Consider the following 24,886-nt stretch of genomic DNA (forward strand, 5'->3'; position numbering starts at 1 on the left):
TTGGCCAGTTTTTTTTTTCAAGCGATGTCCAGCCTAAGTTATTTCCTTAACTGTCATTATCCTACCATTTAATTTGTGTTTGTTTCCTGATCCAACTTCAAATTTTAGAGTCGACAGCGATGATGCTTTTTTACGATCCGCAGGCTCATTTCTCACTTGATTGTTTGACCTGATCGGGGCAGTGCGGTAGCGTGTAAGGAATCTCCAATTGCTTAATTAATAAGCCCGGCAGCATGGAGATGGCGCGCGCAGTGCGTGCAAGTGTCGGAGATATAAACCACGGCTTACAAAGCGATGTGCACGCATTGCCGTTTCTACTGCCTCAGGTGCAGTCATATCATGGAGCGGTGCATTAGCATGCGGAGTCTCTGTCCGCTAATGAGGGCACGGATGGTGCAACAAATTTGGCAGTTAAATGTCGTGGCCCATTTTGGTGGCACTGGTGCACGGGTGGGACCCTTGATTCTGAAGGGACCTGTCGCAGCGAAGAAGCACCCCAGGACAATTGCAGGATCCTCATCCCCAGGTAGCGAATCCTGGGGTTGCAGGAACCTCAATGGAATCGGGTCTGTGACTCGTATCACCTGCGATCAGCACGGTACGAAAAAAGTTCAACATACAAACGTAGCTCTGGTGATGTGTGAGAGATCCTCTAAATGACCTGTCAAGGACCACACTCGGGTCCGCCAGGCCCCCACGTGTCAACACCAGTGAGATGCCTACCGTCCGGAGCAGTGGATAAACACCCACATGTGGGCACTGCAACATGGGGGAGGCACAGCCCATGATGGCAGAGAGACGTCTGCAGTGGGCGGAGGCTGTCAAGAGGGCTAGGGATCGGAGGACATCCCTTACGCGTTGACATGAGGTGCACACCGTCCACGCTGAACCGTCTAGCCCAGGGTACTCTGGTCAGGATGACTGGGACCCATTTGAGGAGACCTCAGAAGCTGCGAGGGCTCAGGCGGAGGCAGAACTCCAGAAGGCCCTGGAGAGAACTCTCTTGCGAGAGATTGGCGGATTGACCCTGAACCTGGGAGATACAATTTTGAGCCTCCTCCTTCTTGGACAGTGTCCAAGCAGCTGGGAGTTCAGAAAGGGGGTCCCAGCATCAGAGGAGACCATGGGGCCATTAGACACTCCTCTCAAAAGAAAACAAGCTTTGAGGAGAAATGATCTTGAGGAGGAATTTCCATTAAAATAAATAAATCATCCCTGTGCGAGGACACTTCCTATGGTTGATGGTGGCCCACAATCTCACTCCAGAGGCAGATAAGGGGAAGAAACCTGCAGTTTATAATAAACTAACAATTTCCAGGGCAAACGGGAGTGGCCAACAAACCCATTCATGACCATTTCAAAGAGGAAAGACTGAGGGAGAATGTCGGTCCGTTTTGTGCCAAAGGTGTTCTCGGACTTTCTTGTCAAACCAGGAAATTGTTCTGCCATTTTTCTGTCCCGCCTTCCTTCTGCGTTTACCAGCGGAGGTCTAGGCTGCACAGGTTGGATCCCGTAAGGGCACCGACTTTTATTTGTGCAGATCCGAGGTCCGGAGGAGGGCAGAACAGCTCTTTGCCTTGCACGGTCAGCAAAGAGGGAGGCCCTATAACCAGAAGGGACAGACGTTCACACGGAGGTGTGAACCTCATTTCACTGCATAATTGGTGGCAGTGCCAGTGTGGGCCAGTCGGGCAGGAATCCCTCTGAACGATATCTGTAGGGTGGCAGTTTGGAATTATCCCTCACACTTTTACCACCTACTACCGTCTGGACACGTTCTTGTCCGAGGAAAGCAGTTTTGGGAGAGCGCTGTCTTGTCAGGCTGTGGTTGCCCCGATAATACCCAGTTGAGTTGGTGAGGGGGAATAGCAATTTTTCCCTCTGCCGACGAGGCACTAATACTGGTCCTAATGTCTATGGTCTGGCCATGCCGGTGAGCACTGTTCATAAGCTATACTTTAGTACTAGAGTTAAATATGAATTTCATAGGTTGTCACCTACACACTCCACGTCCCACCCACCATCCCCTCAAAAATGGCTTTTTCTCAAAAACTAAATAAAATGAGTGGGGAGGTAGGGGATATGTACAGTGCTACGTATGTACAGTACCAAAATCTAATTTTCATTTTCTGGCCATGAAGGCTTTCATAAGCAATGCTACGCAAGTGCTGCATTAAAATGGATGAAAGAGAGTTCACACCATTGTACCTGTTGTTGCAAAATGTTTTGTGTTAGTCAGGCAGAATAAAAGAATACCGTACATGTAATTAGCAATATGATTTAGAAAATGTACGTGAACAAAAATACGTGAAGGTACATTATAATTGGTCAGTGCTACGTAACAATATTATTTGTAAATTAAGGGTGATTTTCAGAAGCAGATATTTTAGATTTTCAGATTTCAAGGACAATTTCGAATCTTTGTTGAATTTTCGGACGATGTATATTATGCCCTCATGCTTATTGTCTCTATGCTAGCAATAGCGACGGCTACCCGATGCCACGTGAAGCCACTTCTGATAGATAAAGTATGGAAATTCATAATATTTGTGACGTACGACATTTCACATCAAGCTAGATTTTCTTATTTTTCGGATTCATTTGGAAAAATTGAACACATCCCTATTATACATCTCAAGTTGCCTTTCTGCTCGTACATTTTGGATTACTTTTGTTGAGGTTGTTATTGTAATTTCTCGCACTCTCGGATTCACATTGGATAATGGATAATGTGCTCTAATTCCCTAAGTAAACCTCCTACATCTGCAGCTCCAGATTAAAAAGGATATGGGTGGGTGTGATGCATTTAAGCACATAAATGGGTTTTGCAATAGTGTTTTTTTTACAGATGCACCTCGTGTCTGTCTAAATTAATTTGTACGTATTTCTGCCTGTCTATCCAACTCTGTCCGTCCGTCTTTCGTCTGTTGAATTCCATCCGTAGTTTTTTTACGTGCACGTGTGTTGCTGATGTTTGCGTACATCACTCAAGTTGCTTTGGGAAATGTCTAGTCTAAATTGATATCCGAGTCAAGTCTCACGTGTGACCCTTTGCTTAACAGAAACAAGTGACACATCTGTATGCATTTATTTGTACGAGCATAAATCCTTTATGCAGGGGAAATGAGATTGATTGGGGATGGCTTGTTAATAATGAGATTCTATAAACAGAAAAATCTATGCAATCAGTGGAATGATGAAGAGCAATAAAATTACTCTAATGGCAATTTTATTGTCCATGTTTTCAATCTGCATATGTGGTTGTGATATGTATTAAAGCTGATGAATTATGATAAGCTTTGATGTGCCAAATTAACAAATAAACTGTTACCAAAAGGAATTTGCATTTAAATAATATTTGTGTATACAAAACGTTGCAAATTATTTAATATGCTATGAAATATAATGGTAGACCCCTACGGTAGTGGTGAGTGTTAGACATTTTTTTAAGATGGTAAATAAGTAATACATTTAATTGTTATAAACATTAGATAAACAAGAAAATCGTGTGGATTTATGTTAGAGCCATGTATTATCTTGTGTTTTTGGCTGGAATACGGTACTTTGCACTGAGTGGTTGTGCTGCCGATGATGTGTATCCCAAGGTTCTTTGTTTGCACGGTATACGATCGACAAAACACAGCCGGGGAGTCAAATGTGCAAGCCACATCTGGAAAGCCGAAAAGGACGGACGCCGTCATTTAGCAGCCACTATTAATCATCGTGTTTAGGCCGTGGGAGGATTTTTGTTTTGCTATTTACAGCTTCATAATGGCACCATTATTATCAGGAGAATATTTAATCATACACTCAAGGAAGCATATAATAGGTTTAGAAAGTGCGTCATGCAGATTATTCTGCGGTGTCTATGGAACTGCATTTGCTCACGTTGGCTACAAATATGAAAAAGGGATTGTATGGGAAATTAGATTCAATGCACATTTGTTTATAGGTCATCATATGGCAAATATTAGATTTTTTTATACTTGTTACATTTTTTTTATAATTATCTAATTGAAGAGAGCATCTAGCAGTGGATAGGCTGCTGATGATAGATGCTTTTTACAGGAAGAAATGTGTTTTTTTGTGTGTTTTGGATTGTAATAGATGATATCACACTTGGATTCATCAACTTTTAAAGCCTCTACATACAAATTGGCATGGGCCTAGATTAAAATACAAAGTCAAAAAAATATTTTACCCCAAATTTTGGGGGATCCAAAATGAAAAATGTTGCTTTAAAAATCCTTTATATTAAGTTCGCTTGCTTGCTTGCGTGCTTGCTTGCTTACGACCGTGCAAATCTTTTGGTCGTTTTTTAACCCACTTCCCGTGATCCAATCGAGCTGACATTTTGCACACAGATTCGTTGTGCGAGACAAATAATGTTCGCAAAAAAAATTCCCAAAATTTTACACTGTTTAGGGAAAACAAATTAAATATTTAATTACCAATTGCTTAATACTGGCAGACAATCATCTGACCCATAGGTGGCAGCCATCTCAAGCCAGAGGACGCGAGGACTCTAGCCGCCACGCATATAAAGGATTTATAGTGAAAAACTTTGTTTTTACGGGTTATACTTGTTTATTTTCTTTCTCGGTGTAAGAATGGAATTGACACTTTTTTTTTCCTCCAAATTTCAGCTTTCTATCTCTTCTCGCCCATCTTACGCACTCTGCAGATGTGAATAACGTACAAGTACATTCATTCGAATCTATGTTTGAAATATGATGACAAATCCAGTTTAAATAAAGATTTGGTGATGAAAAGAGCTTGTCTTCCAAATTCTCCACTACTTTCCTTGGAAAATAAATAAATAAATGTTACATTGGAATGAGAAGGAATATATTGAGAAGTATGCTTTTGGCATCTGGGCACCCATAAGGGAAAGGGAGATTACGTCGTGTTTTTGTTTGGTACTTAATCTTGGCTCTTTTCATCAGGAGCACAGCTTGTTGGGACAATTTACCATCTCCTCAAGGATTTTTATTATTGCTTTGTTTTGTTCACACGTGATTCATTAATAAGAGTTAGCATGAAGCTAATGGCCGTGATAGGCTGCATCCAGAACACAACCTGCAATTGAAGTTAAATTGCTATGAGAAATTAAACCGTGTTTATTGCATGGAGATGCCTCCAAAGTCACCTCTGTTTTTATCTCCCACCAGAAAATGTAGCAGAGCTTTTGGTTAATTGCCTCTTCTAAAACTGACATTTACGTTGCAAGTTATCTTTCACCTATTATTAAAATATCTCATATCGATATGTTATAATACAAATCACTAACAATGGACACTTTAAAATCTGCAATATTTAGTTGTATTCCGACTCGAACATAATGTGGTAGTCGTACAATTTTCTGTTGTATCTGCAGAGGACTTCAAAATATGCTTAACCTGCAACCTCACTTGAACCATTTGGTTTCCACATAAAAACACTATTTCCCAAGAGATCTGCAATGCACACTTAATAAAAAAAAAGTCTTCAAAATATAATCGTTATTAATATATGCCCTCTCATCATAGCAATTCGATATGTTTTCAGTGTTGTCCCACTTTGTTTGGCATGATGTCCGACGTTTTCCAGGACAAGGAGTAAAACGTCGGACATCGTGCCGAACAACCCGCACACACACACATCTGGCGGTGATCGAGCACAATCACAAAAAACCGACGCTGCAAAGCCCCCCTTTCAATGTTGGTGTTGGAATCACTGGACCTGTTTTTTTTCTTCTTCTGCTTTTCAAAACATGCATTGGTTTCCATGTTTTTCTTCACAGTCTTGCTTTTTAATCCATAATAGAGGTTTTTTTGGGGTTAGATCGCGTAAATATAAATGTGTAATTAAACCCGCCGCTACCTGACGCAGCCCATTAGTAAGGTTTGTCACGTAAACAAAACGTGCCGATCCGTTACTCGTTCAGCACACCGGTGTGTTGGAAGCTAAACCCACAACATTTACAATTCGAGTACGACGTTTCACCGGCAATTACAACCAGTCTCATCAAGCGACAGCCGACGTGTTTAATATTCTCATAGTCTTTTTGACAAATGTCCATGACTCTTTTTGAAAACACCGTTCTGTACAACTATTTCTACCTGCAAATATTTTAGGCCAAATTCCATTCACAAAATATATTATTTTTTCTGAGGCAGAACAAAAAATTGTGGATAAATGTGGATTAAAAAAAGTAAATTATCACACATTGTCTCTTATTTGCGAAAATAAATCAAAATGAATTGCATAATTCGGGCAGATACATTTCCGGTGCGTCAAGTCTGTGGTTAAAATAGTAAAATAAAATCTGCTGCACAAGTCATCTCATCTGCGAAAATATGTAAGGATAACTGTAAGATGCAGAATAAGTGTAGTGTTGCGTGACATGCCTCATGGCAGTGGCATGATCAGATTGCCAATCGCGCAAATAACAATCATCTTCAGCTTCTTGTCATCATCATCATCATCGTCCTTTGTCATCACCCTCATCTCTTGCTCCTTCCCATCATCATTGTCATCATTGCCATTGTCAGACACCTTCTCTCCGTCGCTGGAAAACGAAGCTTTCCCGTGCAACATTTCCTTCTCTCGCGATGCCTGCGATAACCCCAGAATCCATCCCCCACCCACGCCTTGCTGTCGTGGTCATCCTCTCGGGCGAGCTCTCAGCCTCGGACGCGCAGCGTAAAATGATAGCGCGCACCGCGGGAGACCACGCGCAGGGGGAGACTGCGTGCAAAGCACTCGGCACGAGAGAGAGAGGGGGGGGGGGGATTGTACTCGGGCACGGGAAGAGACAGAGACTGTTCATGGCAGGAGGAGGATTGCATTGCGCGTTAACGCGCACGATGGCAGATCGTGCCAGGCGCTAGCACGGCAGGGGGAGCGTGCGAACGGACGCTCGGCGGCGAGACGGCACAAGCGCCGATGTTTAGGAGAAGGCAGTACAGCAAGTGGGTACGCGTGAATTCATCCACGGACATTTGTGTGTTCTCATCTCACGCGCATGGGGTTTCTCCGGACGCTCCTGTCTATTGTCACGTGCAAAATGCTCAATTTAAATAGAGTGTGTTTTCTTGTTATTTTTGTTGTTTTCTTTGTGACTTTACTGAAAGACCCGACGAATATGTTTCCACTCTGTGCGGCTTTCCTCGACAAATAATATTAGTAAACGGCAATAGCAAATAGCAGCAGCGATGCCGTGATGGCCATCGTTATCATCATCGTTGCTGGAATCTTCATCATTATTAACACATCGTCATCTGCCCATTATCATGACAGGATTAATTAAGTGCCTGTGGTGACAATTTCTGGGTAGGCCTCTTAGAAGCGGATAATCGGATGACTTTTCCGCGATGCAACTTTTGTCTGTGAGCACCCTCCCAGTAATAACTCCTCTTACCCACAGATTAATGCAGACAATAGGAAAACAATCCACCATAGATATTAGGAAACTTCACGAACCGACCTGTGCTCATGGATAATGGGAAGGGCGGATACAATAGGCTCGCGGATAAGAGGTGTTCTTACTATATTTGAGAATGCCACTCCACGGCACGCACTGTCAGCCGCATCCAGTTGCAGCTTTTGTGTAGACGTTCACCGAGCACCCAAATAGCTATAAATATTCCAACTCCTCTTCCAACATCAATCCCCATCCCCCCACAGTCCATCCTTTGCCAGTATGAGGCTTGGGTGACAGGCAGTCGAGCCACAAAAGAATGCACTCAGCCTCCAATAACGTGTCATTTACGCCTCACTACTGATTGCAAAATGCCACCAGCTTTAGCGCTTTTAACCGGTCTAGATGTGTTTAATGGGTTCTAATAAGCAGGAGGAATGTGGGGAATATACAGTAGTATCGTCATTGCTAAAGTGAACTGGTGGTTGGGTCAATGTGTTACATAAATTGACTTGGAACTCGACATGATGAAACATTTATTTTGGCCATTATCTTCTTTATTGTTCAGACAGTGCTCATAATTTGGCTGTATAATTGGCTTGCATAAGGCTGAGCAGTCAAATCTTTGTGTGCATCCTATTCCGCTCAAAAGGCACACTGTGTAACACGATGTAATTGCTATCAAAAGTGATCAGTTGCCGAAGCGTAATAAAGCACTTGTGACATTTGGGGATATGCCACATTCATCTCAAGAGCATTACATTATTTTCCGAATGTTCTGACATTAGAATGACGCACTATTAGGACCACTCGGGACTCCCACTCGGATCACCGGCTGATGTTTCGTGTGCAGGAATGACCTGATTCCTGCGTGGAATTCCGGCAAGATGGGATGATGCGTGGAGCCTGGCCGGCCTCGTGGAAGCCCGGGCTATACATGAAGAAAGTAATTGTATAGCCTAGCACATACACGAGGCAGCTGCGTGTGTATGAACCCTTGCCTATAGCCCAGCACATGCATGCAGAAGCTACGTGTGCATGTACCTTTGCCTATAGCCTAGAACTTACATGTAGAAGCTACGTGTGATCCTGATCATATATCGATTGACAACAATATTAGCCGTTGGCCATTTTGAGGAATCTTCTTCTTCCTAGCGTTGTTCCCGCTGTGGCGCAGGGTCCGCTTTTCGGCATTGTCTTCTCCATTTGGCTCGGTCCAGGGCATCTTCAGGGGATGCCATTTTGAGGAATCGAACTCGGGTAATCAAGTTAATGTCCCACCAGTGCGCTGACCACTAGTTTCAGTTGAACAATTTATGTGGTGATGCTGCTGCATTGGCAGTGGTCCACAAGCAAGCACAATGGACAAACACACACACTGCCTTAAAATAAAATAATATATGCGACATTTCAGGCAACGGCCCTTTTTTACAGCACATAAATAGAAGCCAGAGAGATAGAGTTAGTAATTTAACACGTAGGCTTTCGCGACCAATATTATTCATAATATAGGTGACGTACTGTGGAGCTAGCGTAACATGGCTCAAAAATTCATAATCAACGTTTTTGGGTTAGATCGCGTTATTTACAAATGTGTCGTAACCCTCCACCACCCGACATGGCCAAATAGTAAAAAATGTGTCACGTTTTTTCAAAGGACAAAATAATTCACTTCTTTAGCCCACCGGTGTGCTGAAGAGAGAATCAACAGCATTTTTAATTTGAGTACGACGTTTCGCTGATAATTACAATCAGCTTCATCGGGCAAGAATGGTGAAGCTCTCCTGTTGCTTCCGGTCTTAAATAGAGCAGCATCAGGAATTAAATGATCACTTCACCCTGCTCCTGCTTTCGTTCTTTTGCTCTTTTTTTCTGTTTACGTGACTTCACCTGAAGAGCCATAGGATATTTTTTTCTGATGACTAGTTTTTAAATTGGTATATAAAAAGTTACCTTCACAGCAACTATTATTGAGTACTAGTTTCAGTTGGTTTCCATCTTATTCGCTCTTGACCACTCTTTTAATGCCAATCTTTTTTTCGAGAGCGAAAGGGCCCCCACACATTGACCTTTGGTGTGCGCCGATGGCAAAGCACGCAAGCTCTGCTCTGTGCACAAGACATACAAACGTAACGGATACAATCTGCAGTATGCCAAGGTCTGGAAGAACATTGTGTATTGTTGTATCTGAAAGCCATTGACCATGCTGCTGTAATAAAAAGAAAACAGTTTCATCTGGAGATCACTTCCATGAAAATTGTTTCATCTTCTGTTGGGAGAAAAAGAATCCAGTGACAATAAGAAAGCCACATCATGCTCTCTCTCGTCTAGCTTGCTGTTGCCATTGTTAGAAAGTTAATATTTATAAACGCGATAAATGTGCTAACATAGTCCGGCCCACGAGGCCTGAACACTTTTTACCATTTTAACACCATTTGCCATTGTACAACCCGTGTATATCACCTGTTATGATTACCCACAAAATTACCTACACGGCATTATCGCTGCAACTTAATACCTTTCTGTGCATCTTCGCTCGTGCCTTTCATCGTGTGCCGTGCGTCTCCATTGTGCGCCTTCTCAGGTTCATTTCGTGCGCGCACAACGCCTTTGCGATTGCATGGCTGTGACTTTGTGTTGGCCGCATTGGCCGCAATTCCAAGCGAGCTTCAACGTGCCTTTTGATGTCCTTGCGCATGCACGTTCGCCTATTTGTGTATGCACTTATTTGTGTACGCACCTATTTGAGTACGCGCCTATTTGAGTACGCACCTATTTGTGTACGCACTTATTTGTGTACGCACCTATTTGTGTACGCGCCTATTTGCGTACGCACTTATTTGCGTACGCACTTATTTGTGTACGCACCTATTTGCGTACGCACCTATTTGCGTACGCACCTATTTGTGTACGCACTTATTTGTGTACGCACCTATTTGAGTATGCACGGCGGCAGTGCGCTCGTGTTTTAGGTCACACCCGTGCGTGTGCACGCGTTGCTTGCGTGCATACGCATTATGGGAGTATTCCGATGATTTCCATTGTGATACCAGTGGGCTGTTACATGCTTTGAATACCATACATCAACTATGGAGCATATCTAAATTGGGTATGTCCAGCAAATGTGACATAGGACACCGCCTTATTTTTGTATTTTGTTAAACGGTGGAGAGATGAGATCCTGCAATCACAAATACAGTGTGTTCATTTGCACGAGATTCGCATATACAATATTCATGTGTCAAGTGCAGTATATGGTATTGTGTATTCGTTCCATGTGTATGCGTGTGTGACTCCTTGATGTTTATCACAGAAGCATGCAATTACACTTTTCAAAGCAGTGTACCTATATAATGATGTGCAATGTTTGCAAAACATGTATTAAATGCTATATTGTAATTGTCGCATGTAGGGAACTTATCTTATGTTTATTCTACATGTATACTGATTGTCGCACAATGTATCTCAAAAGCGCATTACCTTTTACTGTATTTGTTTTGCTTGCAATTCCAGTCTATCAATGTCTGGAAAGTAAATTACTTCGTATAATTTTAGATTCATTTTGGGAAAAAAAATTGCAACTGATTGCTCTTCATTGATTTGTTGATTTAACCTCGGCTTCTTAGATATTAAGCCGAGATGCATTTTATGCATCTCGGCTTATGGGGCAATGTCACATTCTAACAAAATATATTGCATGTTCCATAGTAAATAGTGCATTATAATAGCGGCATAAAATAACATAGCATTATATATATGACAGATATAAATAAAGGAAATGCCTCATACGTGTCTTGTTTTAATTAATTTGTTTGAATTGTATTTTGTTTTTAACATAGCCAAACAATAAAACTTGTGAAATATGAGAGGACTTTTTAGCGAAGTCGAGATGTGGTGCCTAAATGAACTATCGTATCTGGGATTTTATTATATAGTGCTTTTATCAAAGCGCTTTACAAGACTTATGAATGGTACATTAGAATTGGCTGATGGGGAAAAGGGGGGTGGGGTTTGAGTGTTGGGGAGAAGGGATGGCAAGGAAGGGTGATATGGAGAGGGGCGAGGTTAGGAACTGGGAAAGAGGATGGGTAAGGTATTTAAGGACGCGGACAGGAAGCATGTTCTCATTCGGAATCTGAAGCCAACAGTTTTGAATTAAAGGTGAACAGACAAAGGTGCAGACCTGCAATTTATTGCTCATGCCACTGCTGGCAGGGAGGGGATATTTTACCAACTCTTTCAGGATGTCCATAAGAGGTTGTTGGGTTAGATCATGTAAATATGTGTCGTTAAACCCGCCACCACCCGACACAGCTGATTAGTAAGGTTTGTCACGTAAACAAAAGTGCCAATTCGTTACCTGTACAGCACACCGGTGTGTTGGAGAGTAAACACAGCATTTACAATTATTTCAGGCTGGCCAGACGTCTTTGAAGGGGGTGAGAGTTATTTATACTTTACCCTACCACATCACCCACTGACCATACCAGTGTTGTTTAAAAAAAAATAGGTGCAATGGTGATCGTTGAACATTCTCTCACCAAATGAAAAAAAAACAAATTTCCCCTTAAATGAACCATGCCACGTTCACTATGATGTACATACTACATGTGTAGTGCAGTCCAACCACGCGGAGACGAGGAATACTATAAGGGCTGGATGCCGTTTATTAACAGACGCTCACACACTGCATCCTACACTCACACCAGTGCACCCTATTCTCCATCCTACACTAGGACCGGGATAATTATATACGTCGGGCCCTACTTCGGCTACCCCTCGGCTCTCTCACCCGCCTGCCCGGGGCAGGGGATCGGCCAACACCGCCCTGCAACGAGGAGAGGGAGACCTCTTGCAGCCGATTCCTTGCCCTGGCTACACACGACGACCACGTGTCCGTCACCTCTCGGCAGCTCCTCCCCCCAGCTCGGCCCCGCCCACTTTCCCGAAAGTGCTTTCCGAAAGTCCCCTTACCGATATTCTTATGTTTTTTTTCGGTAAAGTCACGTAGGTAAAACATCAAAATTAATGAAAATAAAATAAAATAAAAATCACGACGTTTCGGAGGTGATTTTTATTTTATTTTATTTTCATATTAATTTTGATGTTTTACCTACGTGACTTTACCGAAAAAACCTAAGAATATGAATCCTTGCAGTCACGAAAGCTTCAAATCTAGAATTAATGTCCCCTTACCGAACCCGTGACGTTACGTCATCCTTGGCCTCGCACAACTCTCCACCAACTCGCACTTCGCCACGCTCATCCCTCATTGGCTACTCACAGTACACCTCTACACGTGTATGGTCATTCAATCAAAGGAAGAAACAACTAAATCAGAACATTTTCAAAGTATAAGTTTCTCAACAAAATTAAAGTGAAATGCATCAACCAATGGGCTCCGTAATGGATACCACATTTGTCGGTGCAATCATTCAAGAGGAAGGACTTAGTTTCATATATTCACGTTGCCAGAATTGCACAACAAATCTCTGAACAATAAACAAGACGTTAAAAGAAAATACGATGGATCTGCATGTATATTGACTCTTCTCAATGTGAACTGCTAAATTTGACGAGGAATGACCTTCAAATAAACTGCAAACAACTGACTGAACGTTAATTCATTCCCGGTGTTTGCCTCCGTTAGCATTCAGGCTCGCACAATGGGGGGAAAAAACCTGCCAATATAATTGTGTACTTAGAAAATACTGCCAAGGCAGCCTTTATTGTGGCGTAGGGATGAAATAACATACACAGGATTCAAAACCGTCCGAATAGAGTGAATCTTCACTGAAGCCATCCAGATTTCAACCTTGAACAAAGTATCGGCATTCTTGTCTGCTGTAAGCGCTTAAATGGCAAAGACGCCTCTGATCCATGACCCTATTAGCCGTATTATCAGCGCCAGCGGTATGGGGCACAAAATCTCCTATTATCCATGACTCCGTTGTTCCCAATATTATGGGCACACATTTGCACACATGTGCGCACATGCTGTGCTTCACAACACCCCTGAAATGTCCTTCCTGTTATCAGTGATTTTTTTTTTGTGTGGATAAGAGAACTTACGTGGCCAAATACATCGTATTACCTGCAGGTTTATCTGGGGTTATTGAGCTGCAGTTTTTCCAGCATGCACTTTGGCTATTATGTCATAATTTATATTATCTGCAATTACATTTAGGGAAAAAAAGAGGAACATATGGGATTTGCGAACTTTGCCGGTTAATAAAATGATGAAAAACAGCTGCTCCTAGCCCTCATGTTACTGCGGAATAGTCTGTACATTGTTTAGAATGAACAGAGACATGTTTTAAAAATAAATAATAATTCATGGACTTAGGCTGGCGACGTCGTTGCTTATAGATGGTGGCTGAAAGTCAAGAATGATGGATGTCATTATGGAACTCTTTCATCGGGAGATATAGAGGGGATGGAGCTCATGTACAGGTGGATTACTACACTGCAGAATCATGACAGATGTCGACAGTTTTGAGAGGTCTTCATCCAGCAGTGGCTTGACAGGGTGACGATGGTAATATTTGCAAACGTGTCAAAGCTATACGAAAGATTGTAGTACTGCACTGAAGTTATATGCAGAAGACGGCTATACCATAAAATAACAGCAGGGGGAAAGTGTGAGCCACACTGCTTTGGTGGAAGAAAGTTGAGGGTGGCTTGTTTTTTTGATCGTCTCGAATTTTCTTCCACTTTTTGCCTTTTCTTTCGCGTCCATTATTGTGAAAGCTGGCTCTGAATCCTATCACGTGACTGTGCAACTCTGGGATCCGATTGTTTTAACAGCTGCAATCTCCTGGGGTTGGATGCGAGCCATTGCAATGGCAATGTCAAATTTAAAAATAAAGCAGCCAATGCGGCATACATAGATCTCACAAAGGTAGAGTGTGTGGCGGGGGGGGGATTTGAAGTCGATTTTTTGTTGGTCTGATCCATAACTATTAGCTGTGCCCTTTCAGTTCCTGATACTAAAGTTTGTGTTTTGGCCAGAGAGTATAACCATGGCTGTTGGGGGGAAAAAAACACAATACATCACTGTTTATATATATAATAATTAAAAATTATAGTCCTGTTGTTTTTCGCCACGTTTTGAGTTATTTTTACAACCTGATTTAGTATTGCAGGTTAAGTGCTTGTACTCAACTGTATGTCACACTGTCACACTTCTGAGGATAAATAAATAATTCGTAATATAACGGAATTAATCGTATGAATCACTATTATAAATAAAATATGGGCAGTCCGTAAATGACGTCACGCGATTTTGGACGATTTTTGACCCCCCCCCTCGTCACTCGGCGTCACAAAAAGGCAGACCCCCTCCCCTCAAATATGACGTCACAAAGCTCTGCCCCCCCCCCCAAAAAAAAAAACACATTTCCATTTTGAAAATAAAACATGCTTCAAATCGCTTTAAGCTATTGTCATTGTAGTGTGTATTTAATGTGGCGCTGCACTGATGTTGTCGGAGTGTTGTTATAACAATTAGTGTTATAACAATTCTATCTTTATTTAAAGTTGCGCATTTTGATGTGACGTCACATTTCTCACCCCCCCCCCCTCCTCGTCACACATCGTCACAAATGTCTGACCCCCCCCCCCAGGTGCGTGACGTCATTTATGGACGGCCCCTTAGTCACAAAATGAAATTGCGCATTTTTTTATTTCAAATTTGTGCTTCTGGGCTGTGATTTGAACGAAGAGGAAAGCCGATATCTAGACCCGTGGACTGTGTATACATGGGGCACAGTGGTGAAATATGCTTACCACTGCACTAACCGGTAACCCATACGGCAGTCACAGTACTTTAGTTTATCGCATTCTTTGTTTCATTAATTGCATGGCAACAACGACTCAACAATAGACCGAACATAGCATCGTTCTTGTCAGCGTATTGTTGGCAATAAAAGTGGGCAATTAAGGCCCTCGGTGATTCACGACAGTGACTCGCTCGTTGGTGCTCGGTCCACCCTCTTCATCAATCTCCCATCACGACCACCAGTGCTGCCCCTATGTGCACTTGACCGTTTGATTCTTCCACCAATGTTGTGTGTTTAAACTCTATACTCCGGGTCAAGACACGTCTCTTTCCGCTTCTTCCCTCTGCCCTTCTCAACTTTGAATTCCCACTCCATAATCTGTTTTCCCAAGATGGTATAACCTTGTTCGATTCAGGAAATGTGTTTAACGCTTTTTTGTTGTTAAAACTTTAATGCAGTCGTGCTCGTTGTTGATGGCGACGGAGTGTTCTTTGTGCCTTTGGCCCTGTGCTTAGCATACGAAATGAAAAACGACATTTGGCAACCAATGAGCATGACAAGAAATGCTAAAGATACAGAAATCGCACACTAACATCGTGATGAGTAGCATAGCATTTATAAACAAGAAAGTACTGCACTCGTGAAAAGCAGGGCATTAAGGGGTGATTTCTAGGACATTTGTAAAACTATAACGTGCGTGCCTGTGTGTGTACACGCAGTATGCATTTATTACATTGCCTGCAAATAAATTGAGAAGCCCTCCGTCACACTTTGGGGCATTTTTACATTTGCTCATTGTGCTGCACAGTGGTATATGCAGCTTGCTGCAATCCATCACCAAGAATTGAAATTTAGAGATGGTGTGACCTCCAAACAGTACAATCCTTAAGGAAATGCAGTTCCGCATATTTTATGGTTACACTTTGGGGCGGGTGGGATAAACGATTGCTTAGTCCAAAGCCCCGACAGATGATTTCCATTCTTTGGATAGTAATACTGCAATTATTGGCATTAAAATTTTTTTATGAACATGTTTATTGTTTACATACTTGAATAGTTTTTTTAAACACAATGCTAGTAATTTGTTCGAAATGGCCATTGAAATTAAGATCGGCAAAGATGATTTATTTTACTTGGGTTCTTCACACCTTTTGAAGTGTTAAATGTTCACTGGGAAAAAAATATAGGTGTAACTTTAAACGTGAAATACTTTAATAGTGATCTTTTTTGCTTTACATTCGTTTGAATGACATTCAACCTTGTTTCAGTGTGTTTTTCCCACCTTAAATATTAAAAGTAACATTTTTTTGACAAGCAGTGTGATTTATGTTCACCATCGGTGGTCTCCAGCCAATTCAAGTTTTATATATTATTTGAAGAAAATTTATAATTGCATTTGCGATGCTGGATTTAAATGTTATGCTTTCCAACCAAGGTTGTATGTACGTTGAATTTCTTTCGCACCGTACGCAGCTAACCGTGCTAATTGGATTTGTAGTTGAAAGCATGCATGCATTAGCGCTGTCAGTCTTTCAGTTAATCTGTCTGTAACATGGGTTCATAACTCTCATGAAGATGATCCAATATAAGTACAACTTTAGCGTAAAGTTGTGTCGCTGTAAGGGAAATACCCTTTAGAAACCCTTAGAACTGTGAACATTGGTTAATGAGTTATACAAAACAATTGGTGATTTAAAAAAAAAAACTGACAGTTTTGCAAGCCTTTTCGGCCAAGACAATGACGTCACACGCCATGCAATCGCTCATCTCTGCACGACATCGCGTGTGACATCGGCTCGTGATGTCTCACATTACGCACTGTTTGGTGTCATCTGATTTTTTGACCTTATCTTTGACTAAATATTTCTCAGGAAAAATGTGTTGGAAAGGATTACAGAATCCGTTCATATGCATCATTGTCTTCATTGTTTCCTGCTTGAAAAAAAAAACATGTCATATCGTAATCCAACCGCAACATCAGCTGTGGGATTTTATTTCGTCATCAGCAAATTGTGTTAGAGGGCATCTGCTAATTCGGAAAACAAACGCATACATTGTTTTGCGTTCATGATTAAACCATTTGTTATCACGATTTGATTTGTGTAATTACAGTATTTTCATTGCAGTGGTGATTGATGAAAGCGTCATTGTACTGTACTGATAAAAAATAATTTGCAATACTGGTCTGGAAATAATTGAATTGTGGCTTTCTAAGCCAAGAAAAAATTTGAGCCATAACTATCATGCAAGTAAAATTACGGAGTCTTTTTTTCCACCCACATGTCTTGTTAACTCCACTTCACGGGATAGATGTGTGTGCGCTTGCAATGCACTGAGTGTGCACGCGTGCTTGGCTCGTGCGGTTTGTCTTGAGGGTTTAAAAAGGACCATTGCTTGAAATTACAGGAACATAGGCAGCTGAACCACAAACAGTGGGTGTGGAAAAACGCATAGGTCACGGGGCTATGCTAAAAGCCGACTGGGTTAACATATGATACTTTTCAACGGAAAGTCTTTTAGCAAAAGGATAAGATGCGAGAGATGACGGTGACTTCGTGAACTCAAATCATTTACAACGCTCCCATCTTGGGGAGCACTATGGGTAGGTTTGCTGCTGCTGTGGTACCAAAATAAAAGTCCAAGCTTCTGAACAATGGCGTATTTGCTCAATGAGCCCAGAGCTTGCAAAATGCATTAATTACCTTTAGACTTGCCATTGTTCTCTCTAAAAAAGACATTCTTGCAGATAAGCAACAGTGCCTTGTCTTAACATGCCCCACTACCCCCTATATTTGTAAGTGCTTCAGTGGTTCAGTCCACACTGCTCTGTTAATGCATGTGAATGTCACTTTGGTGCTGGTGGTGGGTGGGGGGGAGTGGTGGTGGTGGTAAAATGCGAGAGCGTGATGGATGTGTGTAAACCCACCCTCTCTCGAAGGCACCAACCAATTGCACGGAGGAATGGAAGCAGGCGGGCGGGGAGGCAGAGAGAGAGAGAGGCAGGCACGCTAGTGTGTGTGTGTGTGTGGGGAGGGATATATGGGAGGGACTGGGGATGCATGGGAGGAGGAGGAGGAGTAGGGCTGACGGTGGGGTCTGGGCGGAGGGGAGTGTGTGTGTGTGTAGGACAGCCCTCTCTGTGCATTGTGTGAGCTGCGAGTGCCCTGCGTGCAGCAGTCATCGGCAGCGAGAGGCGCAAAGAGAGAAAGAGGGCATCTCTCGCAGCGTGGCTTTGCCTGCGGCTGCATCACGCATGCCATAGGGGTGTGCTGAGCACAAAAAAAGCCCTTTGGCCAGTGGGTGAGAAGGAAGCCCTCTTTCTGAACCGTAGCTCTTGCCACGCCGTAGTTGCACCAAGGAGGGAGGCTCCTTTATTCGCGGATCCCCGTGGCACGGGCGGTCTGCAGGCTGCAGGGCTCGTGTGGGTGCGTGCCTTGGTCGTTGCGAAGCGATCTCTCCCGTTGTTTGCCTGGTCATGGCCAGCTCTTCGACAGCCGCCACCCTGCTGATGCTGCTCCCGCTGTCTTGCTGGGGATTTCTGCATTTCGCAAGCAGAGCTGCTGCGGTGGTCAACAGGGCTGAAGGTAACGGTGGATTTGTCTTTGTAGGTGTGTGTGGGGGAGCTTTTTTTGTGTGTTGCCTTTTCGTTTTGTCTCGTGTGCCTTGTCTGTTCATGGGGGCACGTTGAGCCCCACTCCGATGTGTTTTTTGCACGAGAGAACAACGGATGATTTGAAATTGCAGTTGAAATACATTTGTGTGAAATGTATTAATAGGCGTTGAATCTTGTATTGCACGTGGTTCTATTTAGTGATGTATTGAATTTAGTTTGGGGGTGGACTTGGTTTACACAAAAAAGCTGTGAAAATAAACAAAGAATTAACTATTTTTGTTCATGAAAGCGTAATGTTTGAGACACCACAAAAGCGGCAACGTAAATTGGCAGCATTACATCACATTGTCTCCACCTATTCAGCGGCTTAGAATGGGGTTCCTTTTTTGTGACTTGTTAAGTAGACGGATATGTGGCGTTGATGTCAAGATTCTCCCCCCCCCCCAGTTCCCCTTTTCGCGTTGATTTATTTAATAACATTTTTTGTGTGTTGCTGCTGTGAGATTTAAGCTTCGAAAAACCACGCTTTGGTTTACCCCGATATAAATAGGGGGGGGGGGGGGGGGCTTATCAGATGCACGGGTCAGACCGCTTCTCGCTTGTACAGATGGCAGCACCACATGCCCCCCCAGCCTCCTCCTTGTCTAATGGTGGAAAGGGGCTGGTGAAGCTGTCATCTGGCTGTTGTTTGAAGTCCTGCCGTATCCACATGCGGCTCTGTGCCCCACCCCCGCCCGTCTCATTCCTTTCCTGCACCACCGTACGTACATACCGCCACTGCAAAGCAAAGTCCTCCATTATTCCTTCCTTCCTTCCCAACACCACCACCACCAAAACCGAAGCCTGCCCCCTTTTTTTTGCTTGGACCAGAAAATGGTCAAAAGGAAAAGTATATTCGGATCGAATGGCTTCTTTTTTTTCAATTTGCCAACGTATGTTTTTAAACACGAACGGCAATGTAATATGTACAATATATTTGAAGGATGTATTTACTTCGGAATTACTGTTGCCGAGTTGCCACACTCATGTGCCCGTGTTCGTGGAGGTAATTGATGTTAAGCTAGTTTAATGGCTTCGTTCAATCTGGATGAAAACTGCCCAGAGAACTCGCACGCAATAAGGGGGAGGGGGCAATACAATGACATCCCAAAAAAATCTATAACAAATAGGTCAGAAAACCTACTTGCTTTACAGCCATCTGGTGGCCACTTCACATGCCTACACGTTGTGAGATTCGCCCACTTGCTTGAGATGTGCGGCACACCACCGCCTGAACATCGCGACGATTTGCAGGCATGTGCCACCTTGCCCCCAGCGGTGATTCATGATGGGCTCGCGTCATAAAGTATATTAAGACTCGAATTAAACCCCATTGTCCACCGTCGGTAAACAAGAGAACTATAGTGTATAGTTGCAGGAGAATTGGACGCGATGTGAAATGGAAGTCGCAAACTTCTGTAGCTTTCTTCTGATGCGGTCTGGCCAAAACGCTGGATTCCTGAGCAAATTAGAAGCGTGTGTTGAAGGGACGTTTTGAGCAGAGCTGTTGCCCCCCCCCCTCTTCCACCGCTCTCTTCCCATTGCCTCCATCACACCCCCCAACTCCAACCTTCCCTTGCTCACCATCCCTCCCCCTTCTCTCTCTCTCTTCTAATGCTCTTTCCCCCCTCGGCAGCCACAACTGGGCAGTGTGTGTGTGTGCGGTTTAGAGTGTGTGCTTTGGGGATGGTGGGAGGGGAAAAGTGGTCCAGATTTTAGCGTTGAGCTGTGTGCATGCTTGTATGTGTGTGTGTGGGTAGTCTGGATGTAATTGTTTTTGTTTCAGCCGACTGGAAATTTCCCTCTTGTTTTTTCCTTATTTGGAATTCTACATCACATTGATGTAAAAGTCGCATCACATTGATGTAGAAGTGACGTTTTAAAGTAACATTTTAGTTTTTCATGCTACATTGTCAACTCATTGTTGATATATAGGAAATGCATAAAAAAAATTACGTAAACGTTATACATTTTGGTGATAATTTTCCAGCATCTACCGCCCATCATCAGCCAATGTCTATCCACTGTTGGTTGAAGGCCTCTCCACGCCGTGACCACCACCCCCCTCTCTCCCCATGGCCCAGCTCTGCTGCCCATCTCACTGCTGCCCATTCCATCTCACTGCTGCCCATTCCATCTCACTGCTGCACATGGACCTGTCTCGTCGCTCCATCCGCCGCACGATAAAGCGACTTGCGATTTTTTTCTACGGCTGCCATTCTGTCACCAGTCTCGTGCATCGACCATCATTGTGTCCTTGCCCAAGCCCTTTTAATTGTCTTAATCGCCAATATGGTCTCTCATATGCCATCCTCAGCTTTGCATCTGCCATCGCATGATCGCAATGAAGTTTCACTTACTGAACAGACACGGCAGTCGTCTTAAAAAATTATGATTGAATGGTTATCAGCAATCTCCATTAATTTGCATTCATAGCTATTGTCATAGTTACAATTATATTTTTTTCTGTTTAAGTTGTAGGGTTGTCCACCAGTAAGTGCATAGCCTGCAAGGGTCCCAACCAATTATGTGCATTCAGCTCGTACAATTACATCACGCAGTGAAAATTCAATAATACAATGTTAGAAATGGGTTGTTTGCAGTAGGGATTTCTGTAGAACTGGTGGCCATGCGAATTTATACCTTCTGTTACAAAATCATGAATTACTGTTTTAAGGCTGATGCCATTTTGGCTATTATTTGGTGTGAACTTAGCCCTTTGAAATGTCTTGCTTGTGGTGTCATCAATAGCCTTTACATCCAATTCTAATATCAACCAATCGTCTCTTACAGGCAGGATCCTCTAATTTTGCACCCTTCCCCCAGTTCTATAAAAAAAATAATTTAATTGCTCAAGTGGGTAAAATGGTCCTGCTGCCAAGACACCAACTGTGTGGTTTTATAATGTTCTAATTACGGTATGGTAATAAATAAATGAAGATTACACATTTTAATCATGAATGAACATCGTCTACTTCCTGGGTTAAGATCATTTGTTTCCTTGCTGCATAGACCTGCTCGCTAGGCATGTTAGGTTCATGGTGTGCCTTAACGCGGACAGCTTTAGCCATCTGTGCTCATTTTGTGCTGCGTACGGCCAGCACAACAAGGGTCTAAAGAGCACAGTGAATATCATAACACCGATGTGCGCATTTTGGAGAAGTTGATGCAGTTGCGTTATAAATACAGTGCACCTGGTACTGTGTTTTAGTGCCTATCATAAACTCGTGTTAGGGTTTATATTTGTTTACAGGTTGCGGTGTCGGCTTTCAATTGAGATTCCGGGCGTCTTGTGTGTGTGGGCAGCACGAGAAGGCACCCCATTGTTTAATGGCTTTGTCCCCTTAACCATGCCCAGTCAATTAGTCACACGAGCTGGCTTGGTTCTTTGTGGCAATTATCAGTGCCCTCCGAAATTAAACTGTGCCCTGTTGTGTGCCCCCTCTCGGTTTAATAATCACCAGGGTTGTCTTCGGATTTGTTTGTTTGATCACCTTTTTTGTGGAGCCGCAAGATAGTCAGCATTGTTCGAAGGAATGTTAACCATTTACGGTTTATTTGGCTTTGAATTTTTCCACACGGCAGCCACTTTTTTGGAAAGTGCCAAGCTATCTTTAGCATCTGTGCGAGTACTGTAGCTTTCCGATTGTGTAACTGTATTACGTGTTATCGGTGTCAGAGATGAGGACTTTCGAAGGAGAGGTCGCTCAGGTTATAGACCTTCCAACCACTGTCACGTGTCTGGGAGTGTAAAATGTTGAACAACTGCACAAATGTGTATTTCGTTTTGGTCACGAACCCCCATCCGTATTATGAGTGAATGCTCCAGACATTTCACGTGACATTTTGGGTGAGATGAAGAACTCGTAATGCACGCTAAGGTGTGATGGATGAATATGGCTTGCGTGGCTATTGTGTGGCTTGCCCCATGGATTGTACTTTACATTTAATGATTTATTTATAAGGCAAATATCCCAAGAGGCCTGGCCTCAGATGTGCCAGGATACCAACTGCATTGTAATTTCTATTCAACGGTCCATGGAGCGCAAATCCTAGAATTTGTGTTACTTCCACCCCCCCCCCTCCTCAACGTATTTTTTTGAAAATGATTAAAAATCAAGAGCAAGAGCCGTTTATTTTCATTTATGTTAAATTAAAGTGGAAACTCCCTGGCTTTTGTTGAGCCTCAAGAAGAAAGATGGATGGTGAGTTGGACCGCAGAGGGAGAATTGTCCAGTTTCCTGCGAAACCTTGCATTGAGCAGAGCTCTCAGTCGGCCTTGAGACACGAATGGAAGGCAGGCGTGTGTGCCTTTGTGTTGTCCGTGACTTTAAATAACCCCGACTCTAATTACCTACTAGCAGTCGGCACTTGTGTCGGAGGCGTTTGTCAAATAAAAAATGTATATGTTTAAGCGTGTCTTATTGTCGCTTGGATGACAGAGCGTGCACAGATTAATGGTTTTTACTGAGTGTGCATGGATTAAAGGTTTTATTATTAATGCTGTATTAGCACCGCTCTTCGCTTTTTTTTCCTAATCATTCGGACTTATTCGTCTTTTTTTTCCATTTTCGAAATACTTAGAAAAATCATTACACTTTCTTTTTTTACGGATGTCAACTGTGAAGTCTGTGGGGCCCATGGGAAGCATCAGGTGCCACGTAGTGGAAAGTCTGTGCTGCATTGTCACTTTGATTGATGCATCGTACTTTACAGCAGCCCATAACACATAATTTCGTGTAATTGAGCTTAAATCCACGAGGTGAAACGAGTTGATATGCATGAAACACCCAATACGTGCATCAGCCTCGTATGTAACAATTTAGTGGCATTTGAAATGCAGCCACTGTTGATATTGTGAACATGTGACAAAGGCTTATGCTGCATTGATTGTTTCCCCCCACGTTTAATTAAATGCAGTTTAGTACATCGGAAAGTATTTTTTATGAAAAATGTTTCATGTTGCTGATTTTTTTTTACAACAAAACACATCATCTGTCTATTTGGAGATGATACGAGTCATTGCTGTAATTAAGCAATTGTTTTTGTGCTTTTCGTGTACAGCATGCATTATTATTATAGCAGTTATTTATCATTGTTTCATTGCATATACACATACTGTGCGTGGTATGCCCACGTATAAAATAATGATGCGCAATTGATTTTGGAAATAATATGTATGAATAACGACTGACGATAAAATGCAATGTGAATGCCTTCGTGCAACATGTGGTTGGTTATAAACACCAACATAGTACACAGTGCAGTACACGTGCAGCCAACTCACGGAACTGATTGCTGTATCTACCGCCACCGCTTAATTTTTCAGCCCACACATTTACCGGCACGATATAGGCAACAGATGATGACATGTTTTGCAGTTAACTCATTCTCTCATCCGAGTCCCCAATATTCACCAGATGATTCTCTTGTACAGGCTACTGGTTGGCATCGTTGTTAATTATCACACGACATTTGTGTCTTCACTCCGTATTAGCTGCCTGTTTTGTCTAAAGGCCCTAATCACAATAACGAGAGTCTCCGTAATTTGTGAGTGATGCTTCTTTGAATCCAGACAACGTTATTTTTGTGTAGATGCCTTATTTAAGAATATGTCGTTTGGTGGCAAATGGTTTGCTCGTGTCACAGTTAAGTGGGTTTTTTTCACTCATTATGGGGGAAAACATATTCTCTGCATGCCTCTGTTTTAATTAACTGTGTATATGCGGCAGATGTGCACGGAGCGTGTGTACGCGTGTTTGCTCATATCGAACTTTCTTAAAATTACCCCATAGTTTTTTGTGTCGGTGGACACTTTGAGAACTGTCAGGTAAATCATAACTGGCAATTTTAGACCTGAGGTTGTAGCCAATTATATAATGGCTAACTTAATAACGTTGCCTGTTTGGCCAATTAAGCAGGTACATCTGAGCATGTGTTTGGTATGCATTGCCTCCTGCAATTATCGCCGTTGCTTGCAGATGAATTTTTTGAGCCATTTTAACACGTAGGCTTTCGCGACCAATATTATTCATAATCAACGTTTTTGAG

General features: G+C 42.7%; 1 protein-coding gene across 6 annotated transcripts in view; it reads left to right on the forward strand.

Annotated features, from left to right (window-relative positions):
* LRP1 (LDL receptor related protein 1) overlaps nucleotides 1-24,886 on the forward strand; it is a 308,287-nt gene that overhangs the window by 26,197 nt on the left and 257,204 nt on the right. The window contains exon 1 of one of the 6 annotated variants that reach the window (XM_061554635.1): nucleotides 18,336-18,767. The exons of the other annotated variants lie outside the window; for them this stretch is intronic. Within the exon in view, the coding sequence (XP_061410619.1) occupies nucleotides 18,659-18,767 (109 nt within the window). The 5' untranslated portion in view covers nucleotides 18,336-18,658. Of the gene's footprint in view, nucleotides 1-18,335; nucleotides 18,768-24,886 lie in introns of those variants that run through there. 6 annotated transcript variants of the gene reach the window in all.

The sequence above is a fragment of the Lethenteron reissneri genome, chromosome 20 (genome assembly GCF_015708825.2).
Source record: "Lethenteron reissneri isolate LAM-NWPU_2019-01 chromosome 20, ASM1570882v1, whole genome shotgun sequence".
Taxonomy (NCBI): Eukaryota; Metazoa; Chordata; class Hyperoartia; order Petromyzontiformes; family Petromyzontidae; genus Lethenteron; species Lethenteron reissneri.